Source organism: Anopheles coustani, chromosome 3, assembly GCF_943734705.1.
Source record: "Anopheles coustani chromosome 3, idAnoCousDA_361_x.2, whole genome shotgun sequence".
In the NCBI taxonomy this organism is placed as follows: Eukaryota; Metazoa; Arthropoda; class Insecta; order Diptera; family Culicidae; genus Anopheles; species Anopheles coustani.
The window spans coordinates 34,335,843-34,354,833 of NC_071288.1; the positions used below are offsets into that span (position 1 = coordinate 34,335,843).

Consider the following 18,991-nt stretch of genomic DNA (forward strand, 5'->3'; position numbering starts at 1 on the left):
TGGCAAATATTTACTTCCGTAAACGGGATGCATCTGAGCAAAGCTCACAGATTTTCCGAATGTACACGATTCCGTAAACATTTACAAAAGGTCGTACACAAAAATATTGGCAAAGGAAAACGCCGAATGTGATCGATCCATGGTGCAATTATATTTGCATTGATGCAAACCCGCACAAAATAAATCCGATTGCATAAACGTGTGTGACTGTAATCCTAATATCCTGATATTTGCGTTGGCATTCGTAAAGGAGTATTGAGTGCAGAAAATGATTTACACAACTATCAATTCCCGCACCTCGTTGCAATCATGTGGAGTGTTTATTTTAATTGGACCTTATAACATAATGTGCCTGCGATTTCCGTAAGGGTTGTGCCTCACAGAAAACCGAGGATTCGAAAGAACCCTTTCCCGGCCACGGTTGAATCCGACTCATTTTTCCCAAACCACAAACACAAACCTTCAGTCTCGTTGATTATGATGTTGAAAGATTTCCCCACTTCTACAACGGATCCTTAGGTCCGGGTGGAGTGAGAAGGAAGGAAAGGAGAAGGAGAGTGCCATTGGGAGAAATTAAATTAGAAAGAGGTTTTATCACTCACTTCACGACCGACGTCGGCGGATGTGGTGAAACTAAGAAAAAGGCCCCGAGGACCGACCGAAGCGACGATGGTTCAAGCCCACTCGAGAAAGGATTCGATCCTCGGAAAGGGAAATACGTGAGAAAGGCCGGAGGGCGCCAAAAAGGATAGATTATGTGGAAAAATATTTTCCTCCGCCAATTTGGCCGTGGCGTGGTGGAAAACTTGCGCGCGCCCGAAGGCACTCTCCGAACTCGATACTTCTGTCTGTGTTGAGGTTCTGTACGAAATCCTTTTCGCTGGCCTAAGCGGCGTCTTCCTCGAAGAGACATGGGTCTTAGTGAAGGATTTCTTCCAATTAGTTATCTTTATGGCATTTTAACATTTTGTGAAGGACTTGTGTGCCTCTTGTTTTGAACCGAATTGCTCGATGATTAATCGTCGAAGGGTGTTCATCTTTTCAAGTGCGGTTTGAGGCGAAATGAACAAGTAGCCTGAAAGGGTTTCGGAACCAGCTATCAAACAATTAAATATGAGCTGTATTGTGCCTTAACACAAACCGCCAATAATGGTAAAATATATGTGGCATAATATCAAGTAGGCCGGTGGGAGTTGTAGTATGCGAGTTATCGAAAAATTCGCAAAACATTTCAACCATTGAGTACTTCCCCAAATATTATCACTTTCAATCTGCAAGCATTTTTAATATAACAGTTAATCCATCGCTCACAATATACTGCTGAAACCAGGTCAGCATATATTATTCTACTTACCCAGATTATTCCAGCCATTTACCAATTTTATGGCCAAACCTCGGACCTCGGAGTCATACATCATAAAACCCACTTGGCTTCGCAGCGTTTTTTATTTTTCAAATGCATCCAAACTCAACTGCAATCATAAGGCGATTTTTTCAGGTACCTTTCCTTTTTCCTCTTTGAATAGTAAATACTGCAAAATGAAAAAAAATAAAAATGTCCACAAAAATTTACCAAAAGGTGCGGTACAGCTGGGTATTAACCGGAATTACCAATCATTATCGGCCGCCCATCGCCATTATCCAGGATTATCGATGTTTCATTGCCCGCGGTGAGGCATTTTTACTGGTATGGTTTTTTGGTTTTTGTTGCATCATCATGAAATATAGAGTGTTATAAATATGGATCGGTGCTTTTCCCAACGCAGCTTTTAATATTTCATCCATGTTTTCAAACAAAAATGATTCGTGGAATATGAAAATGATGTTCCCAAATTCTATGAATAATAAATACCTCTTTGCCATAAGAAAAACCACATTTTGGAAAGCTCATAACACCCGTTGATTCGGGTATAATATAATTTATAGTTTCCAACATAAAAACACCTTTTTCGTCACCACGTGCTTTTGCAAAATTTGCCAATCGGGTTTATCTGTTTTATTTTTTTCTTCAATATCAATCAATACTATTTTGTTCTGATGCAATCAAAATCTCCAAATAATCTAATCGCAAACCGGCCGGGACATATTGAGCGCAATAGAACGCCACCGCTCGAAAACCATTCACACGTGTGAAACCGAATGAATATAATCACGGCACGAAACGACAGCTTCCGGCGCGATTCAATGCGCTCCCCTTTTTTTATGGATGATTGCGAAAATCGGCTTAATTTGTGTCACAACACCATCATCGAAATCTCTATCGCCCTCCATTTTCCGCTCACACAATGCTCTAATCCGGGGGGACCCAGTTTCCAGGGTCAGCAAGGCGGGGTCGAAATGGCGTGTGAACGTGTTTTTAGCTAAATGTTGGAACACGCCATGCCATAAGAGCCGCATAGTCGTATGCCACCAGAGTCATTGCGAATAGAAGCGGTGTGTTTTTCGTCCTTTCTACTCCCCGAGTTCCCCGCCTTTTTCAAATTAGAACAATTCGGACCGCCCGACGCGCCAATGGCCGCAATTTCCACGAACCTGATGGCATTTACTCGACCCGGCACACATACTCCGGCACACACATTGGTTCGGCGGGTCTATTAGGGTGGTCGCGATGAACGCGCATCGAACAACGATCGGGAGCGCTAAATTAAATAAATACACCGGAGCTTATCGGGCTCGGCCAGGGCTTTGATACGATGCCTAACGTCAAGAGCAGCATCGAGCGAGACCCTGATACTGAAAACTGGCACCCAAGCCAGGTCCAACAATCTCGGGTATGAATCAACAATATACGCGCTTTGTAGATAGCGAGCTATACGCCGTGGAAAACCCGCCTTTTGCGGACCGAACAACACTTGGCTGCCTGTTACAGCCTCTCAAGCCACTCATCATCCCCACCGTCGTCGTCGGAACCCGAGATAATTGCCGCGTACTTTGCCACCCTCGGGAAATGGTAGGGCCGTTCGTTCCGGATATCACTGGACGCGGTCTCATTTATTCGGAAAATCCGGGAGCGCGGCGCGCAACTGCACTTGATCGATCGACACGATGCACTCGATTGTAAGGCTCGATTGTCCATTGCAGGCAGTCCCCACCGGTGGATGGTGTACATAACTCACCCCCCACGGAGCGCTGGGCAATTTCCGGTAAAATTGGTTTACACTGCCCCCTGCCACATGCTCTCCGTTCCGCCACCAGTTTGGTTTTTGATAGGCCATCAATTTGGGCAACCGGGAAATTTGGGCTAACGAACGCGCTCGAAATGAAAACCGGCCACCAGGGAGGCTGTGGCTGGCTGGGTTCTTTGTTCCATGGAATGATTGGCCACACCTGGGCTGATGCAACGCCATGTGATGATCGATCTGGCAGGAACGGGGAAGGGATTGTTTACCAATTGATTGGTCTGCAGCGAACAACAATATCCTAGCAAACAGGATCCACTTTTGATCGACTGTAGGGGTTCGTCGTCTGTTTTATTTGTTCTCTTTTATTTCACATTTCGAAATGAGCTGATAAATAAACTGACGCACATACTCCCTACGGAAATTATTATGCTACGAAGATTTTTAAAGAAACGATTTAAACTACTACCTTGGCGTTGATCCATGATGTAACCTTTTCATCCCCGGACACATTGCGTCACGTGCAGAGTCGCCTGGCCGGAAAGTGGCAGCGGAAACTCTTGACTGGCAGGCAACGACGGCCTGACTGACAGTCGGTGGTTTGGGCATACTTTGCGGTTCCCCGTTTCCACCCAGGTTAACTCAATTCCGGCGCACCAAAAGCCGTCAAATCAAAGACATTCTTCATCAGGCAATGTGTCTGGAGCGGAAACATTGGGATGTTTCTGTTTCTTTCTTCGCCAGCGCGCGAGAGAACAAAGACGCGCGGTTGTTCAAATCTTTTTATACATTTTTTTACCTTTTTTTGAAGAAAAAAGTCAAAACAATCCAACCGAAGCAGCCTCTTGGGGGATCCGCTTCAAATGCAGGCCGCTGATTCCGGCCGTCAAAGAGAAAAATGCGTACGTAAATTAAATTTTCCCATCCCGACACAGGCAAACGTGCCGCGCGTTCGGGTGGAAAACCCTGACAGTCGCGAGCAGAAAATGTTCCTTCTCTTCTGCAAATTTTTTGTTCTTCTTTAGAATGTTAATTTTGCTTTTCTTTGGGTCCCTTATGAATCGTTGGATTTTTGTTTTTCGCCTTATTCTTCGTTGCTTCAGCTCACTAAGCACGAATCCCTCCGCAAAACGCTCCACCGACCGATGGCTTAAAAGGTTAAAGTTCCCTCGGAAGGTATGTTTTTTGTGAGCTCGCTTTGTTGTGTTTCCCTTCTGAAAACTCGCCCGTCTTCCCTTACGCGATTCGGTTTAGCGATTGTCGGAATATTTTGCATCGTTTCCCATTCACCATGCATCGCGCTTCGAATGATCCGCGCGCCCGGAAAAAACCCGGGTCCCGAAAAATAAAATGATAAAAAAGTGGATAAAGCAAATCACCACCAACCAACCGGCACTTCAGGCCGTAAGAAACCGGGAGGGTGTCGATTTGCGTAGGGAAAAGTTTCACTGGCGTGTGAAAATGTAATCTGGGATGAAAAGAAGGGAAGCTTCGTGGAACTTTTCATCAGGGATAGGAAAGGAAAATGCAGTGGCAAAAGATACAAAAAAAAAAACGACCACCCCGAACCGAACAGCTCATTCATGTGCAAACTTGGATCGAACAGACGTCCCTCCCTTCCCCGCCTGTACCGGCGTGTCCAGCGCCCCGAACGCGACCGAAGTGCAAATATATTATGAATCGCAGATGAAAGTGCAAAATGAAGCAAATAATCAGATTTAATCGAACATGACGACGATGGCGTGAAAATGGAAATAATCTAGCATCCGTTCTCCCGCGTCGTGATAAAAATAGCGAGGGCAACGACAAGGGCGAATTTATGTGCACCGTTCTTCTTGCCAGTTTTTTTTTCCATTCCGCGCGGTTGTGTTCGCACGAGGTCGTGATAATTTGCCCCTTGTTTGTGAGGTGAATTTGTGAACGAACGAACGAACGAACGAACGAACGACCATCTCGCCGACGGAATGGAATGGAAAGAAACATTTTGATCAATACTGGCAAACGATCTGGCAAAGCTGGGTAAAAGCAAAGGATTAACTTCAGTTTACCTTAATCACACAGGGTTAGATGGTGATGGAAAAATTAATTTTACGGAATGAGATTTTGAGAAAAAATTTAAAGCATGAGTAAATCGAGAACACGGGAAATGTGTAGAGTTGAACTAACTTTGTTTGATTAAACTTTTCTCTATCAGGCATGACACAACATGCTGGGAACGGGAAAGGTTGAACAAAAAAACCAAGCAACCATTAGCAAGAATATTGCATCCAGAATTGGTAAATCTGCTGTGGAAGGAGTTAATTTAGCAGTTGGGAAATTCCTAGGAGACTTTACTCGCCCCGGTTTGGAACAATTTCCACACAACATGAAAGTTTCGAGCAATGTTTCTGATCGCTCAATTGAAAGTTGAACTCCACTCCATCAATCCAATCCTCCAGGGAGGCTGTTTTCCAGCTTTTCACAACCCAATAGGAAGCCTCCCTTTATCCCAGTGAGAGACGTTGTTCTGATTGCACTATTTGTGTCGTTTTATTATTTGCCTTTCGCACCATATTAACCGCCGTTCGGGTCACCAGATCGGCCGAGCGAGTGATTAATGGTTTGCGCTGAGAAAAAGCAAGACAGGGGGAAACCATAAACCAGGAAGCACCGGGAAAACTTTCCCTCCGGCCCGAAACAGGATGGTGATGCTGCAAAGCAATATTAGAATTAATGGTCCAATGGCTTTCACTGATCAGGCGCTGTTCTAGGGTTCCCGAGCGCCCCCGGGAGCTATACGAGCCGGAAGTGAAACTGTGACCTAAAGAGACGGGAGCGATTTTAATCAAGAAAATCAATTTCTTTCACTACCCACCGACCCGGGAGCCGTTTGCTCCGTGAAAACTGTAGCCCAAGCCGCACAAATCGAGAATGTATGAGGTCGGGGCCTAGGCGAAAGATGTTGGTCGAAAAAAGGGACATGATTGATAGAGGTACACGCCAAGCGGCCCGGGGTGAGGGTAAAATTAGAAACACGATGAACGGAGACGTAAACGATCAATTTTCCTGGCAGCTTTTACGAGCACCTGCGTAAAAAAGAACGAAGCTTTATGGAAACAAGAAATGTTTTCACATGCCTTGCTTACCCGGTGTAGCCGAGTTTCCTTCTCCTAGCGCAACTCCCTTATCGACTCTTTGAATAATTTATCGCAATCAAGCGCGCGCGAGCTTTTCACATCGGCATTCGGCTGAAATACAACCGCCGTAAACCGCCACAAGTTAATGCCATTTATCTCCCGCAAAAAAAAACCGAGCAAATCACATCCTTCCCAGCTGTCTCGGTGCGTTTAGAGATTAGGATTGACTTGGGCCGGAACTTGAAACAAGCACGCCCTAGTCAAAGTGGTCATAAATTACGCCGTCGGATCACACCTTCTCGTCAAGGTGGGTGTATTCTAGTTTTACTTTATTTTTGCGTGCGTTTGGCCACCGAAAATTGTGCTCCGGAAATCGATGGCCGCCGGTCACCCCATTAGAACGCGATAATAATGCAGCAATAATCGTAAAAAGCGCCCATCAAGCGGCATAAATTAGAAAACTTTACGTGCAGTAACGGTCCCTCCGGTGCAGCTCCCGAACAGCTTACCCTGAGTGGAAGGATTTTTATAGAGTTTTTTAGTATTTTTTTTTTTTTTTTTGGCTAGTATCTTCTACCTTCATGCTCAACCCCCAAGAGACTGATAACGATGGCAGCAGTTGTTACGCTCCCTCTTCTATTGAGCCCGCGGGTTTAGCGTGCACCGGAGTCTGATGGATGAAAACACAGTTATGTGCATGCTACCGTTGCGTTCAAAACATTTCACAAGAAAACAACGGTTCAATGGGAAAACCCTTTCTACAAACACACACACACTCATAAACACGAGAACAACACAAAGCCGCGAGTCGTTTGCGGTTTTTGCCAGAAAAACGAAACGAAAAGTTATAAACATTCACCGCAAGAAGCGAAAGATGATGCTCGGTGCACCTTCCCATCGAGCTACGCCGTTACTTACGATATCGTGTCGCCAAAACGATGTTGGCAAAACCGGTTAAAACGAAGGAACTAACTTGTGAAGAAGGTAAAACATCGACCCTCCCTTGCCATTCACCAGTTTCTTCGTGCACCTTTTTCAGTTAAATTTCAAAAGGAGGAAAAGAACGGCGCTCCATGCTGCTTTCCCATCCAAAAGGCGTCCCATCGGGATCGTTTAAAGTTAACGTGGCTACATTTTCCCCAGCTCAACCACCCGTACCGACGCGTAAAGTACATTAATTTTACTTACTCAGGTCATAACCTCGTCGACTTGCACCGTGTGTTGCTCACTCCCTTGGATTGCTTTCTCTATCTCCCTTTCGTTCGCCTCCTGTGTGTTTTTCTTTAAACTCGTCATTCATTTTACTCCTTCGTTCGACGCAAGTAATAAGAAATAGACCGTTTCGTGTTGTCTTTTTTCACCCTCGTGCAACGTTGTGAACCCCAGTTTTTTGTGTTGCACTTATTTAAGTTGAAAATGATGATGTGTTTTTTCTTCCCCCATTCTTTAACCTTATTTTTTGTATTGCAAAATTCCTCATTTCTACATTTTCCCTTTACTTTAAGTCACGCGGGGAAAAAGGTTGCTTTTCTACCATTCCCGTTTTTTTGTTGTCCACTCCAACCTGACGTTGGTTCGTGCCCTCCCCAATGCTTTCGTTCTGGTATGTTTTGTTTCGTTCAGTGAACAAACGGAAAACGCAGTGTGAAGTTAAAGTGAAAGTAACAGCAGTGCTCGAAGCTGAACAACAACCGGCCGAGTTTTTTTTGTTGTATCGTGTGCCTACGGATGGGATTAAATTGACTCTAGTAGGGAGTCCTTTCATATGAGAGACTCCCTAACGGAGTCAGATTGATTCCGGTAGCGCCAACGCCAGCCAACGAACGTGAATCTGTGACTCTGATTCAGTGTTTGATTTTTGTTGGTTTCTGTTTTGTTGTGTAGTGTTTTCTTTTGATCCATACCTTGTTCATTTGCTGCTACTATTTGCGGGGAAAGCTTGCCTCTCGGGCTGCTGAAAGGAATTGCCATAGCAGTACGGTCCTTAATCATCGGCAGCTTGTTTATTTATTTATTTGCCTGTTTTCTTGTTATGCTTTTCCGATTTTATTTTCCCTTGTACAACGGTTTTATCGTGTCCTATTATTCCACCCCGCGTGATCCAACGTTTGTTTATACTTCTGACCTACGAAAACACATACCAAAAATCGGCTCGCACCGAACTACCTTCCAACCTGCAACCCCCAGCGTGTGAAGCCGTTCACGATGGAGGCGCCTGGTGGCGCACGGGTTCGTTCCGATGGAGGCGCCCGGTTGCCCATAAAAGGCTGTACCGGTTTAATGTTGATGGCCTTTATGGACCGTGCTCGGATACTGGTTGTAATAGGCCACATTTTATGTCCCAGCGCTCCGGTTATCAGTTCGGTAGCTCGTTTCTCTCCCCACCCGAAAGGTTCGATGAGGAGAAAGGACGCTGAAATCACAACAGAACAATAACATCAACAACAACAACCTCCAACATGACGCACTGCCCATCTCAACCCCCACAATCACGTAGGGCTTTTATCACTCGCCTCAAGGATTTACCGCACGCAAAACTCGGTAAACTTTGGCCTTCGCCGGCAGCGGAGGTATTTCGGACAATCTGATTATATAATGACACGGCTGACATTACAACACCTGCGGCAGTGTTGGGTTGGATGAGCTTGTGTTTATCATTATATGGATAATGACTTTCATTAAGAACATGTACGTTTTTTTTTTTCACCCCAAACTGTGCGCACACACGAGTCGAGACGAAACTCAGATGATTAAAAGCGTACCACGCACGATGATTATTACGGAACCGTGCGGGCTCTGCATGAGCGTTATTGTGTTACAGATTACAACAAAGAAAGAAAAACGACGGTACCGTAGCACGGTTGGGAAAAGCAAACCGCTTGCGAAAACCATCACGGAACTGATTTTTTCCTTTCATTCTGTACCGCTTTCATACCGGTTTCATAATATACCCGGAACCCGGTTGATGTGTGAAGCAGCTGGAATCCAGTTCCAGCCTTTAATGGGGTTTGTTTTAATTTTCCTCATTTCTGCTTTTTGCCAAGTTTCCCAGGGTATCGAGCTTGTTTGGCAGTACCTGCCAGGACGCGGAGAAATACCGTGGACGTATTAGGTGTGTCTGTTTACCTGTAGGAAGTTAGAGGTTCTCTAACCAGCGCGAAAAAAAACGGCATTTCAAAAGATATGCAGCGGTGCTACGATGTTTTAAAAGAGATTTCTAGACTTGTTAATACTCCTGCCAAACGTAATGTATGGAAAAATAAATCAGGGTTTTATGTTTCCAAGGAAGCACAAGCAAGTAAAATGTCGCTGTGAGAAGATGAAAGAAAACACAAATTTGCTACGTCGTTGGTAACGAACTGGTTTAGGATAAACCACAGCAAAATGGTGCTTTTTTATGATGGTTCTCCAATCTATGTTCCATTGACGCTGGTTTGTAGTCAGAAATTAAATTTTAATTTGGTTGACAAAACAACTTCCACGAAAATGAAGGGGCATAAAAAATTGTTGATTGAAAAGTTTCTGTTTTCGAGCTTTTGGGAACTTTTCTTGGGTGGAATCAATTGAATATTTTCCTTTTTTTGCGATCCATAACATGCCGTTTCTAGTTTCTATAGTTTGTCACTTTAAAACCGGACATAGCACTTGCTATTTAGTTTTCAATCTTTTTCATCCACGCCTCGGCCTTTTTTCCAAAGTTGGCGCTCTAGTCGATGCCAGATGGAAAGTCCAAACCATGCCAAGAAAAACGCACCACTTCCAGCGAAGTGCACGAAAGCAATCCGGATTATCGTTGCAGCTAAGCTGATCGGATTAGTTTGAACGTTGGAATCTTTTTTGCCCACACCGTTTCACTCTAGCGTTTGCATTCGCTTCTCTGCGCGATGGAGGTTACATTTTTCAAACGGTTCACAAAATGCAAACGGCTCACGGTCCGATGGTTTGCCGGAATTTACAAACTTTTTAGCCCCGCGCCAAAATGAATGCATACACAAAACTACATCCTAACTCTTTCTCGTTGGATTACGGTAATCAGTGTAAAACCTTCGTTTTTATTGCCCGGATCTCGGCCCCATGCGATTCACTTCGCAAAACGAATAGTTTTGCAGCCGCAAGGGGCCGTAGTTGTTTATCGCTGTGTTACGGCGCAACGAATTTAAATCCTTCCATTTACACGCTTAACGTTCGTCACGGAAACAAAAGGAAAATCCAGTAAAACCCTACTACGTTTGCCTGATGGAGGAAGAATCTATTAGATTTGTTGTGCAACCAACTTAATTGCTAGAATTATTTAGCCTTATCATCTGATGTTTGTTACTTGGAGAGATGTGTACTGAAAATCATGAGTTACAGAGAAATATTCTCTTATAGAACTATTTCATACTCAACAAACGTTTAAGTCAAAGCAATTCGAGAGATCATGTAATATTTCAAAGGATCCAAAATAGATCAAACCGCTCATAATCAATACATTACAATATTATTCTGAAACAACAGATACGTGACATAAAACCGTCCACCGATAACTGATAGTAATCTCCTGATTATAGCACCAAGAGCTAATTAATTAACAATCGGTCGCCGGTGCATTTGGAATAGAAATAGATGATCCACCCGCCATGGATCATTAATGCAAACAAATGGAAATTGAAGTCGCAGCTGCAGTCCACCTCTGGAAGTGTACTAAATCATCAATGCTTGCGGTGGAAGGGCATTGCTGTCAACCACCAGACCATTAGGACGGCAAAGCGAGCCCTGGAATGCAAACCAGTCCGTAGGGATTCGCAAACGTCACGCTCGGACGAACATCCAGCGGACCACGAAAGGCGACCGACGTCCCACGACCACGACGAGACGTGGCTGCAAGTGGTCACTGCCCACCGTTCCCTCCGGGACACATGCGAATGCTCGCGGACGGACGGACTATTTGCACAGTCCAGTTGACACACTTCCTGCACCGGCTGGCTGGGTTTGGGTGCGGCGAAAGATTCAATTTCCGGACCCTAATCCTCCCCCATCCATCCGGATCCGGAGTGAATGCAACATCGCAAACTAACCGACCGTCCACTTGCAAGTGAGGTTTACAAGCGAAAATTAACATCAATCTGCTCGCACGTGGTGGTTCTCTCAACCCGTTCGTCCCTTCCGGAACCTATTCGCCGATGTTGGAGGCATTCAAGCGCGCTGCCTTGTGACATCCTAATAGTCCCATCGGCGCTTGTTTTCGCACACGCATTGTGCTGCTCCATTTTGTAACACTTCCACGCATCTGATAACATCCCAGCTGTAAGCCCGAGATTCCGATTGTGTGCATTCCCTCGAATCTCGTCGAGTTAGAACGCAACATCTACAATTCCAGCTGGTTCCGGAAAATCGTTATGACAGATGTTCCATCTAATCCTGTCTGATTTTGGGGTACATCTGCGATGCAATTACCTCCGACACCTTGTTGGTTCTTATTTCTGATTTATAGGCTCTTGGAGTAGAGATTATCTAAACTCCGACTTAAACATGTTTATCCTACGCGGCGCTCCAATTCCGATGGCTTCACAATATTATCTGCTTGTTACAAAATGCCACACCCTTCTACACATCGTTAATGAAGCAATTACCCACATCGATTAACTAGCTTTCTGTATGTAAAATCAAATTTAATTACCCACTAGTTAGCAAAGTCACGAGTTGAACTCCACCGTCACAGGCTTATCAAAGCCTCTAGTAGCACAGCGCTTCAGGGCACATTGTTTGAACCAAACGTCACGACCGAATGAGCCACCATCCGTCATCCACCGTCGAGTAGGAACATGAGAATCTCGACAAAACAGGAAGTAGTTTGGGCCGATGGTGTGTCTGCACTTGACGCTTGGTTTTGAGCACTGAGCACACTCCTTATCTACCACTCAGCAGCCCAGCTCAGTACACCATTTGCTTGAATATAATTTAATTATGAAGGATGTGTAATTATTCCCGCACCACCAGCAGGTTCTGATTGCCCCTCCACCCCCCGTCGTTGTGTCGAGGCTTATCAGTGTAGAAGCAGAGCTGGTCCCGTAACCGGTGTTTGGTTGTTTCTTAATTGTCCGTACCATGTAGGAAGTAACGTTCTGTGCGGTGAACATGTAACACACCATTTCCATTTCATCGCAGACGACCGTAGGTGGAGAATATCCATTTTCTTTAAAAAAAAAACGGTACACAAAACGGTACACAAACAACATCGAACTCCGATGTTCATCATCCCCTGCTGTAAGCACGTCCACTAATGAACGGCTTGCGTAATGAACGTCATGATTAAAAACTCATGCAATCATTCAATTAGAGTCGCTGATTACCACCCGGAACTGCACCGGGTTCACCGAACCGCAGAAAGTTAATTTCGAAACGGTTGTTGTAAAGCCGCGGTGACGCAAAACACAGACACACACACACTAGGACACACCGGAGGGATACCATTTTCGAACCAGTTCGGGTGGAATTAACGCCCTGCTGTGTGCGCGCCCAATTTATCACAACCGCTCGTTGGCAGGAATCGCCTGTAAAAAATTAAAGAGATACCAAAATTTATCGAGCTTTATGTGCGTTTGTGTGTGTGTAGATGTGGCTGCTTATGTTGCTCGATTTCGTTCGAACAAATTCAGCTCGGTTCCAGTTAATCACCTGCAATTGAGTGGCGTTGATAGCAGGTGAATTAAATGCAATCCCATTTAATCCTGGTGGGTTATTTTTCTCATTCATATTGTAATTAAAATTGCTTTTATTTCCAACCAGATGTGAGCTTGACTTTTATTTTTTCTATAGCAAAAAATAAAAGTAGCTACGGATTGCGTTTCGTTGGAAATAAATGAATTCAATTTTCTGTGTAACTAGATCCGCCTTCGTAACGCACACGTTGGAAATGGATATGATTGATTTACAACCATCCCCCGCACGATTCATCGCAACCGTGAACGTATTAAGCCAAAATCAAAGTTCAATCCATGCCGAACGAACGAACAGCTTATTGACACTCGTTTATGTCGCTTCCGCTTAGTCCCGCCACCCCCACCCCGAGTGTGTAATCGGAAGCGAACTTTTCCGATTAGCGTCCCACATTCCCTTCGACCGACACGCACGTCTTCGATCGAAAGCCCCGTCCCATTGCGCGGGAACGAGGCAAAAGATTGGGAGGGGAAGAAAAACTCCGTGGGCTAAAAGTTTCCCCGTCAACCGTCCTCCCACCCCACCGTGCCGGTCGCGTGCCACTGACGAGTGAAATAATGTGCACAAATTAGTTTCGATTGATCGGACGCCCGAGACGGGAATTGGTTCGATTTATCGCCGGCCGCCCTACAAACGGTCGGCCCTATGTTGGTAGTGGGGTGGTGGTGGTGGTGCCGTTGGTTGGTGTGCGAGGAAGCAAGCAGTTGCTAATGGGCCCGACCAAAGTGCTGCCGGGCACGTGATGGTGGCGTAATGTCGTGACTTTTCCTCACCGATGTCGTTTAACATTTTCCTCCCGCCTCCACGCTACTCGGCAGCATCGTTTTTTTCTTTCTTATTTATAGCTAGGGTTTTCCCAGGCGACAAGAAAATAGGCAACACACTAGCACTAATCACCTTTCGTCGTGCGCCGAATGGAAAATGGAGTGATTTGGTGCGCAATCATCATCACTCGAGGAAAAGGCCGGAAAATCATCGTTCCACACGATTTCCACCTGCGCCTGTCGGTAGGAAAATTGCGTCCATTTTTGGCACGGTGTTGAAGTTTTTCGAATGACAGTTCCAACAGCCGAGGCCCCTAATCGACGGTAAACGGGAAGATGCGAAGGTCAGCCGAGCGTGTATGTGTTCAAACCAGTGGAAAGGCACGACATTTTCCGTCGAAAAATACAGTAAAACGGTTTGGGCCCCGGTCGTTTTTTCCACACCCCCAGGAAGGCAGAAAATGGTGATTACAGGGCGAGGGGCGCGTTCAAAACCACGACAAAGATGGCGACGACGATGATGAGGGCCAGCCTCCTAGGTTTTCCGATCGCCGAAAATCTTTCCCACTAAGTACTTTTTTGTTCGGTAGGTCTTTATTCCATTGTGCAGCCTACTTCGTTTCCATCATCTACTATTCTTTTACCCGACGGGAAACATTTCCATTTTCCATGACTTTGAATAGCAATGGGAGGCCACCGCCAAAACGATTAGTGGAAATTGATCGTAATTGCTCGGAAAGCCCGCCTAGCGCGCCCTAACGATGGGATCGTAACATTTTCACACCTTAGCTGAAACTTTTCTCACATTTCCCACTCTCGCTTTATCTTTCGCCCACAGTATAACATAAAGAAAAAAGAGGAAGTGGTCGAGCAGGCACCCCAGGAAGAACCGAACCCGCTGATGCGGAAGAAGAAAACGCCCGAGGAGCTGGCGGCCGAGGCGGAGCAGGAGGATCTAGACGACTTCACGAGTAAGTATTGCGGTCGTGTGCGTACCCTGTTCGGTCGGTTCGCCTGCTGGAAGTAGGCTGATCCATTTCGGAGAGGCGGTGATGGACGGTTTGGAGAAAAAGGGGTGGGGGGAAGGGATCCCAAAAGGACGCGATGGCTACAGCTGCATTTGAGGAAGAAAAAAAAAAAAAGAAAGCATATTTGCATTCCGATCCGATCCGGTCGAGATTTTGATTTTGTTTCGTGCTTATGCCATTGGGGTACCGTCCAGGGTTCTTCCACCCCCCCTGTTCGGGGGAAGGGGAGCAAATGGAGAGGGGGGCGATACACGAATACCACAACAGCACACTGAGCGGCAATGTTTTACCTCGAATGAAACCGGGAAACGAATGACAATAGCAAAACATCCGACAATTTGTTTGCCCTTACGTAAAACGGATATTATTATTTATCTATCGTTGATGTAACATACTATTATTTCTCTGTAATAAACTTGTGTTTTGTCCATTTTTATAATTATTATTTTCTCTCTTTAGTTACTTCCGAACTTTTGTTTATTTTTCACCGCTAGTTATGAAAACTGGTATGTTCTTGGTTTTTGTTATCAAATTTAAATTATGCTTTCGCAACTCCCTCCGATTGATTTGCAATGCTTATTTGTTCGCTACCGCCCCGCAATGCTTTTGAAAGTGATAGGTTTAGGCGCAAAGTAACAATCTGATAGCTATTAGTGGGAAAAAGGATATGGCATTACGTAGTAGTAAATGTTTTTAATGTTAACAAACAAACCACACACTTTATGGACGTTATCCTAAGCATAGACAAATGATAATGGAATTAGAAAATATTTAAAACATTCTCGGTGTACTTTAAGAGCTTACATACAAACGTTTTAAACAAGCACACTTATGATGAACTTCAGACCGAAATCTCTCAGTTTTATGCTGCTAGGCAAGTATTTGCTGCAACCAGAAGAGATTGAATTCAGCAAACTTTTTGATGATGTTTGCCCAGTTTTATTTACAGTTGAACCTGGATAAACTCGTATAACAGCCAAGCCGCGGTACTTCTTCACTTCACAGTTTTCTTTCTTGACGGTGCTACAATATAATATTGTTGTTGCAATATTTTCGTCATTTTATGTTTCATTATGACACACAATGGGGATACAAGATGTGTAATAGAAGTTTGGACACCCACAAAATTTAAACCAAATGTTTAGTAATTTGTCTCCGGTCGCGTTATACGTACGTTATCCAGGATTCCACTGTATGCACGGCAGAACTTTACCTATTCACAAGTTACAATAATATTCTGAAACCACAGAGCTTTAATCAAGTACCTCCATTTTGTACCTTTTTTCATCCTATGAGAAGTTTTTCGATACATTTTATGTTACAACTTCATCAATGTTAGTGTCTCGACATTAAATGGAGCTTTCAATGCAATCATTACTACTAACGGAGAACTTCTTACTGAAATATACACTAATAGTAGATAGAGTTCACCAAACGATGAATTGAAATCGGTTTCTCTTAAATGTGTAGATGGAACATATAGTGTAAGATAATAACTGGGATAATCAATTTCTTCGTCGATACATTCAAGAAGTTTTCTATTATATTTTCAACCACCATCTTCCTCTCTACATTACTGTAATCCTATGCCAAACGTAGTTCACAAAGCAAAACATTAACCTCTGCACTGACTGTGTCCTCCAAGAGCTCGAAACCGCCACCGAAAAAAACCATAGTGCACACTTCGACCCTGTCGACTCCACGGTCAACACTACATAACACCCAACCAGAAAGCCCCTAACCCCAAAATAAACCAAAAACCAAATTAAGAACGAAACGGGCAAAAGTAACATCTCCCCTCATACTCGTCAACCTCTTCTCTTCGGTCATCCCAACGCAATCGCTCATCGAACGAACATAAAAACCACCAAAAAAAAAAACATCCATTTTGATCCCGTTTCTTGTAGATGGCGAACCATCAACCGGTAATCGAAGTAAGTAGCAAGATATTGTGTAGTGTATCACTTTCTGCTAACTCCAGAAGAGATGTTGTACCCCTTTTTTCTCTACCACCCGCCCCCCCGCTCTCCCTTTCTCTATACATCCCGTAAAGATGCATATGGATAACTAAAGGTGTTTAAGTACGTGTTTAAACGTGTTTTACCGTCGACCTCTAGAATCCCTAACCGTAACCAAAAATGTCTGTTTAAAAAGAAGTTACTGTAAAGCAAAGAAAGTCACTCTACAAAACATATAAATGTCACTTTACATCCAGTCCAATGCAAGTAAAAAATCAAAACGAGCAAATTTGCTTCAGAAAACCAAACTTAAAAATGTGCCGACTGAACGGCCACACTTCTCATGATTCAGACCTCCGGAACCGAACCGTGCACAGGGCCGTGGTGCTGCCTGCTTGAGGTTCTCTTCTTAGCCGTGTTCGTGTCCAGTAGCGTTTATGTGCTATTAGTTCCCAATTTCTTTCTTTCTGCCCTTTCGAAACCTATGTTGAAGGCTTTATGTTTTGTTTCTGGTCATCGTTTGTCGTAAGCCGAATCTCCCGGACAGAACGGACTTATCGCTCCTAGTATCTTCCTAGATGTACAGCGATAGGCTTTTCATCCTTTCTCTTTTTCTCTCTATCCATAGAACTCTTTCTCTTTCATAAGTGTTGCTATCCTACAGTGTCTGTTTCACAGGCTTTTTGGGTCTGTGAAGCCCCTTGCGCATAATTTTTATTCACAGCTGTAACTTTTCTTCAATCGTTTGATCCACTCGTTTCACTCACTCCTGTTATCTTCTTTGCTGTCTAATAGTTGTTTCGATATTAATCAAAGTTTATTGCGTTTTATATCAATAGATTTGTTTTTTTATATCTGTCTTTGTCTCTATTTTTTAACATGCTTTTCTCCACCTTTCTGAATGAAAAATTTAACCTTTTATGCTACGCGATCCATTTCATACATACGATCCTTTTCCATCTTTATATGAGTTGTTACCTATGTTCCCTAACCTTTTTACCATCTGTCGTATCTACGTGTGATTATGTATTGGTTCAAGTAGCGTTTCGTTCACCATCCGCTTTGTTTGTTAAGGCATCCATTTAGTAGAGTACGTTTCCTACGGTGGCACAAGCGATGCAAAAACTGATCCAACACAACACCACCCGACTCATATTCCACCTCAAAACGCAACGTTCTCCACAACAAAACGTCAGAGCTTTACTACACCGCAATTACTTTTCCTTGTGGTCCCTGTTTTTGTACTTCGAAGAAAGCGCAGGCCACGCTGAAACGTTGTTTTGGAATTTTTCGTCAGACAATATTGGATTCGATAAGGCAAGATGAATCAAGTTTTAAACAAAATATGTTTCCTTAAATCATTCCACATGACACTTGCTACCTGCATAACACGGTGAAAGAGAAAGAGAGTGTATTGGCGTTACAAAACACAGCGAAGAAATAGAAACACAATTCTTCCCATCTGGCTACCGACTTTTGGTATATTAAAATGGTAATAGAAAATTTACTCCTCACACGGAAAGACTTGGCATAAAAGGGATTCATTACCACATGCTTCGCTTTCGTTTCAATATCTTTCTACTTGCTTACGACAAACTGCTACACGTCTACAATTTGAGGATATCCCGTATTTCGCGCAATCTACCTTAATTGTATCTTTTTGCATTGTTTGTCTTTTTCATACATGCTTCAACCCATTGTCTTTCAATTGTAGCTTTTTTTTATGCATTTTCCTTCGGTCGGAAATATCTACCACAAAGCCATTAGGAACAGCACTCCATATAACCCATCCAGCATTGGACAGGGAACCAGAATCCAATTTGTCACAGTAGACACACTTATTTCCTTTACCGTTTTTCCATCCACCGTGACTCTTTTGGGGCTCATAATTTACACTGATTGCTGGCGAACGTAAGGATGTGTGACGGGTGCATTGTTTAAGTGCATGTTCATGTCCTTCATTTCCATGAATGCATACTGAAGAGAACGATGCAACGCCGAAGCGAACGGTGAGGACGTGCTGTCAGCAACATAAGCCAACCACGGTCCGTCAGACATCAGTGTTGGCGCGTTCTAATTTGTGTGCCACACGTTGTCTTGTGCGAATTGTGCCATCGCCGTACGGATGACGCACCGTGACAGGCCGCTTCCGGTTGACTGTCCACTCACATTTCCACGGTTGTTTCCCGTCCCACCAATACAACACCCAAGCACCCCCGTTGAAGGTCTCTTTCCATACGAAGTAGGTCAAGTGTGCCAACATCGACACCAACAAGTATACTTATGCAAAAGAGCGACACATTCGAA

The 18,991-nt window shown here is 44.2% G+C and overlaps 1 protein-coding gene across 5 annotated transcripts in view; it reads left to right on the plus strand.

Annotated features, from left to right (window-relative positions):
* Nucleotides 1–18,991, plus strand: part of LOC131259261 (complexin) — a 150,684-nt gene that overhangs the window by 130,088 nt on the left and 1,605 nt on the right. For all 5 annotated transcript variants that reach the window (XM_058260711.1, XM_058260710.1, XM_058260713.1 and 2 more), the window contains one exon: nucleotides 14,537–14,669. In XM_058260711.1, coding sequence (XP_058116694.1) covers nucleotides 14,537–14,669 — 133 coding nt within the window. The remainder of the gene's footprint in view (nucleotides 1–14,536; nucleotides 14,670–18,991) is intronic.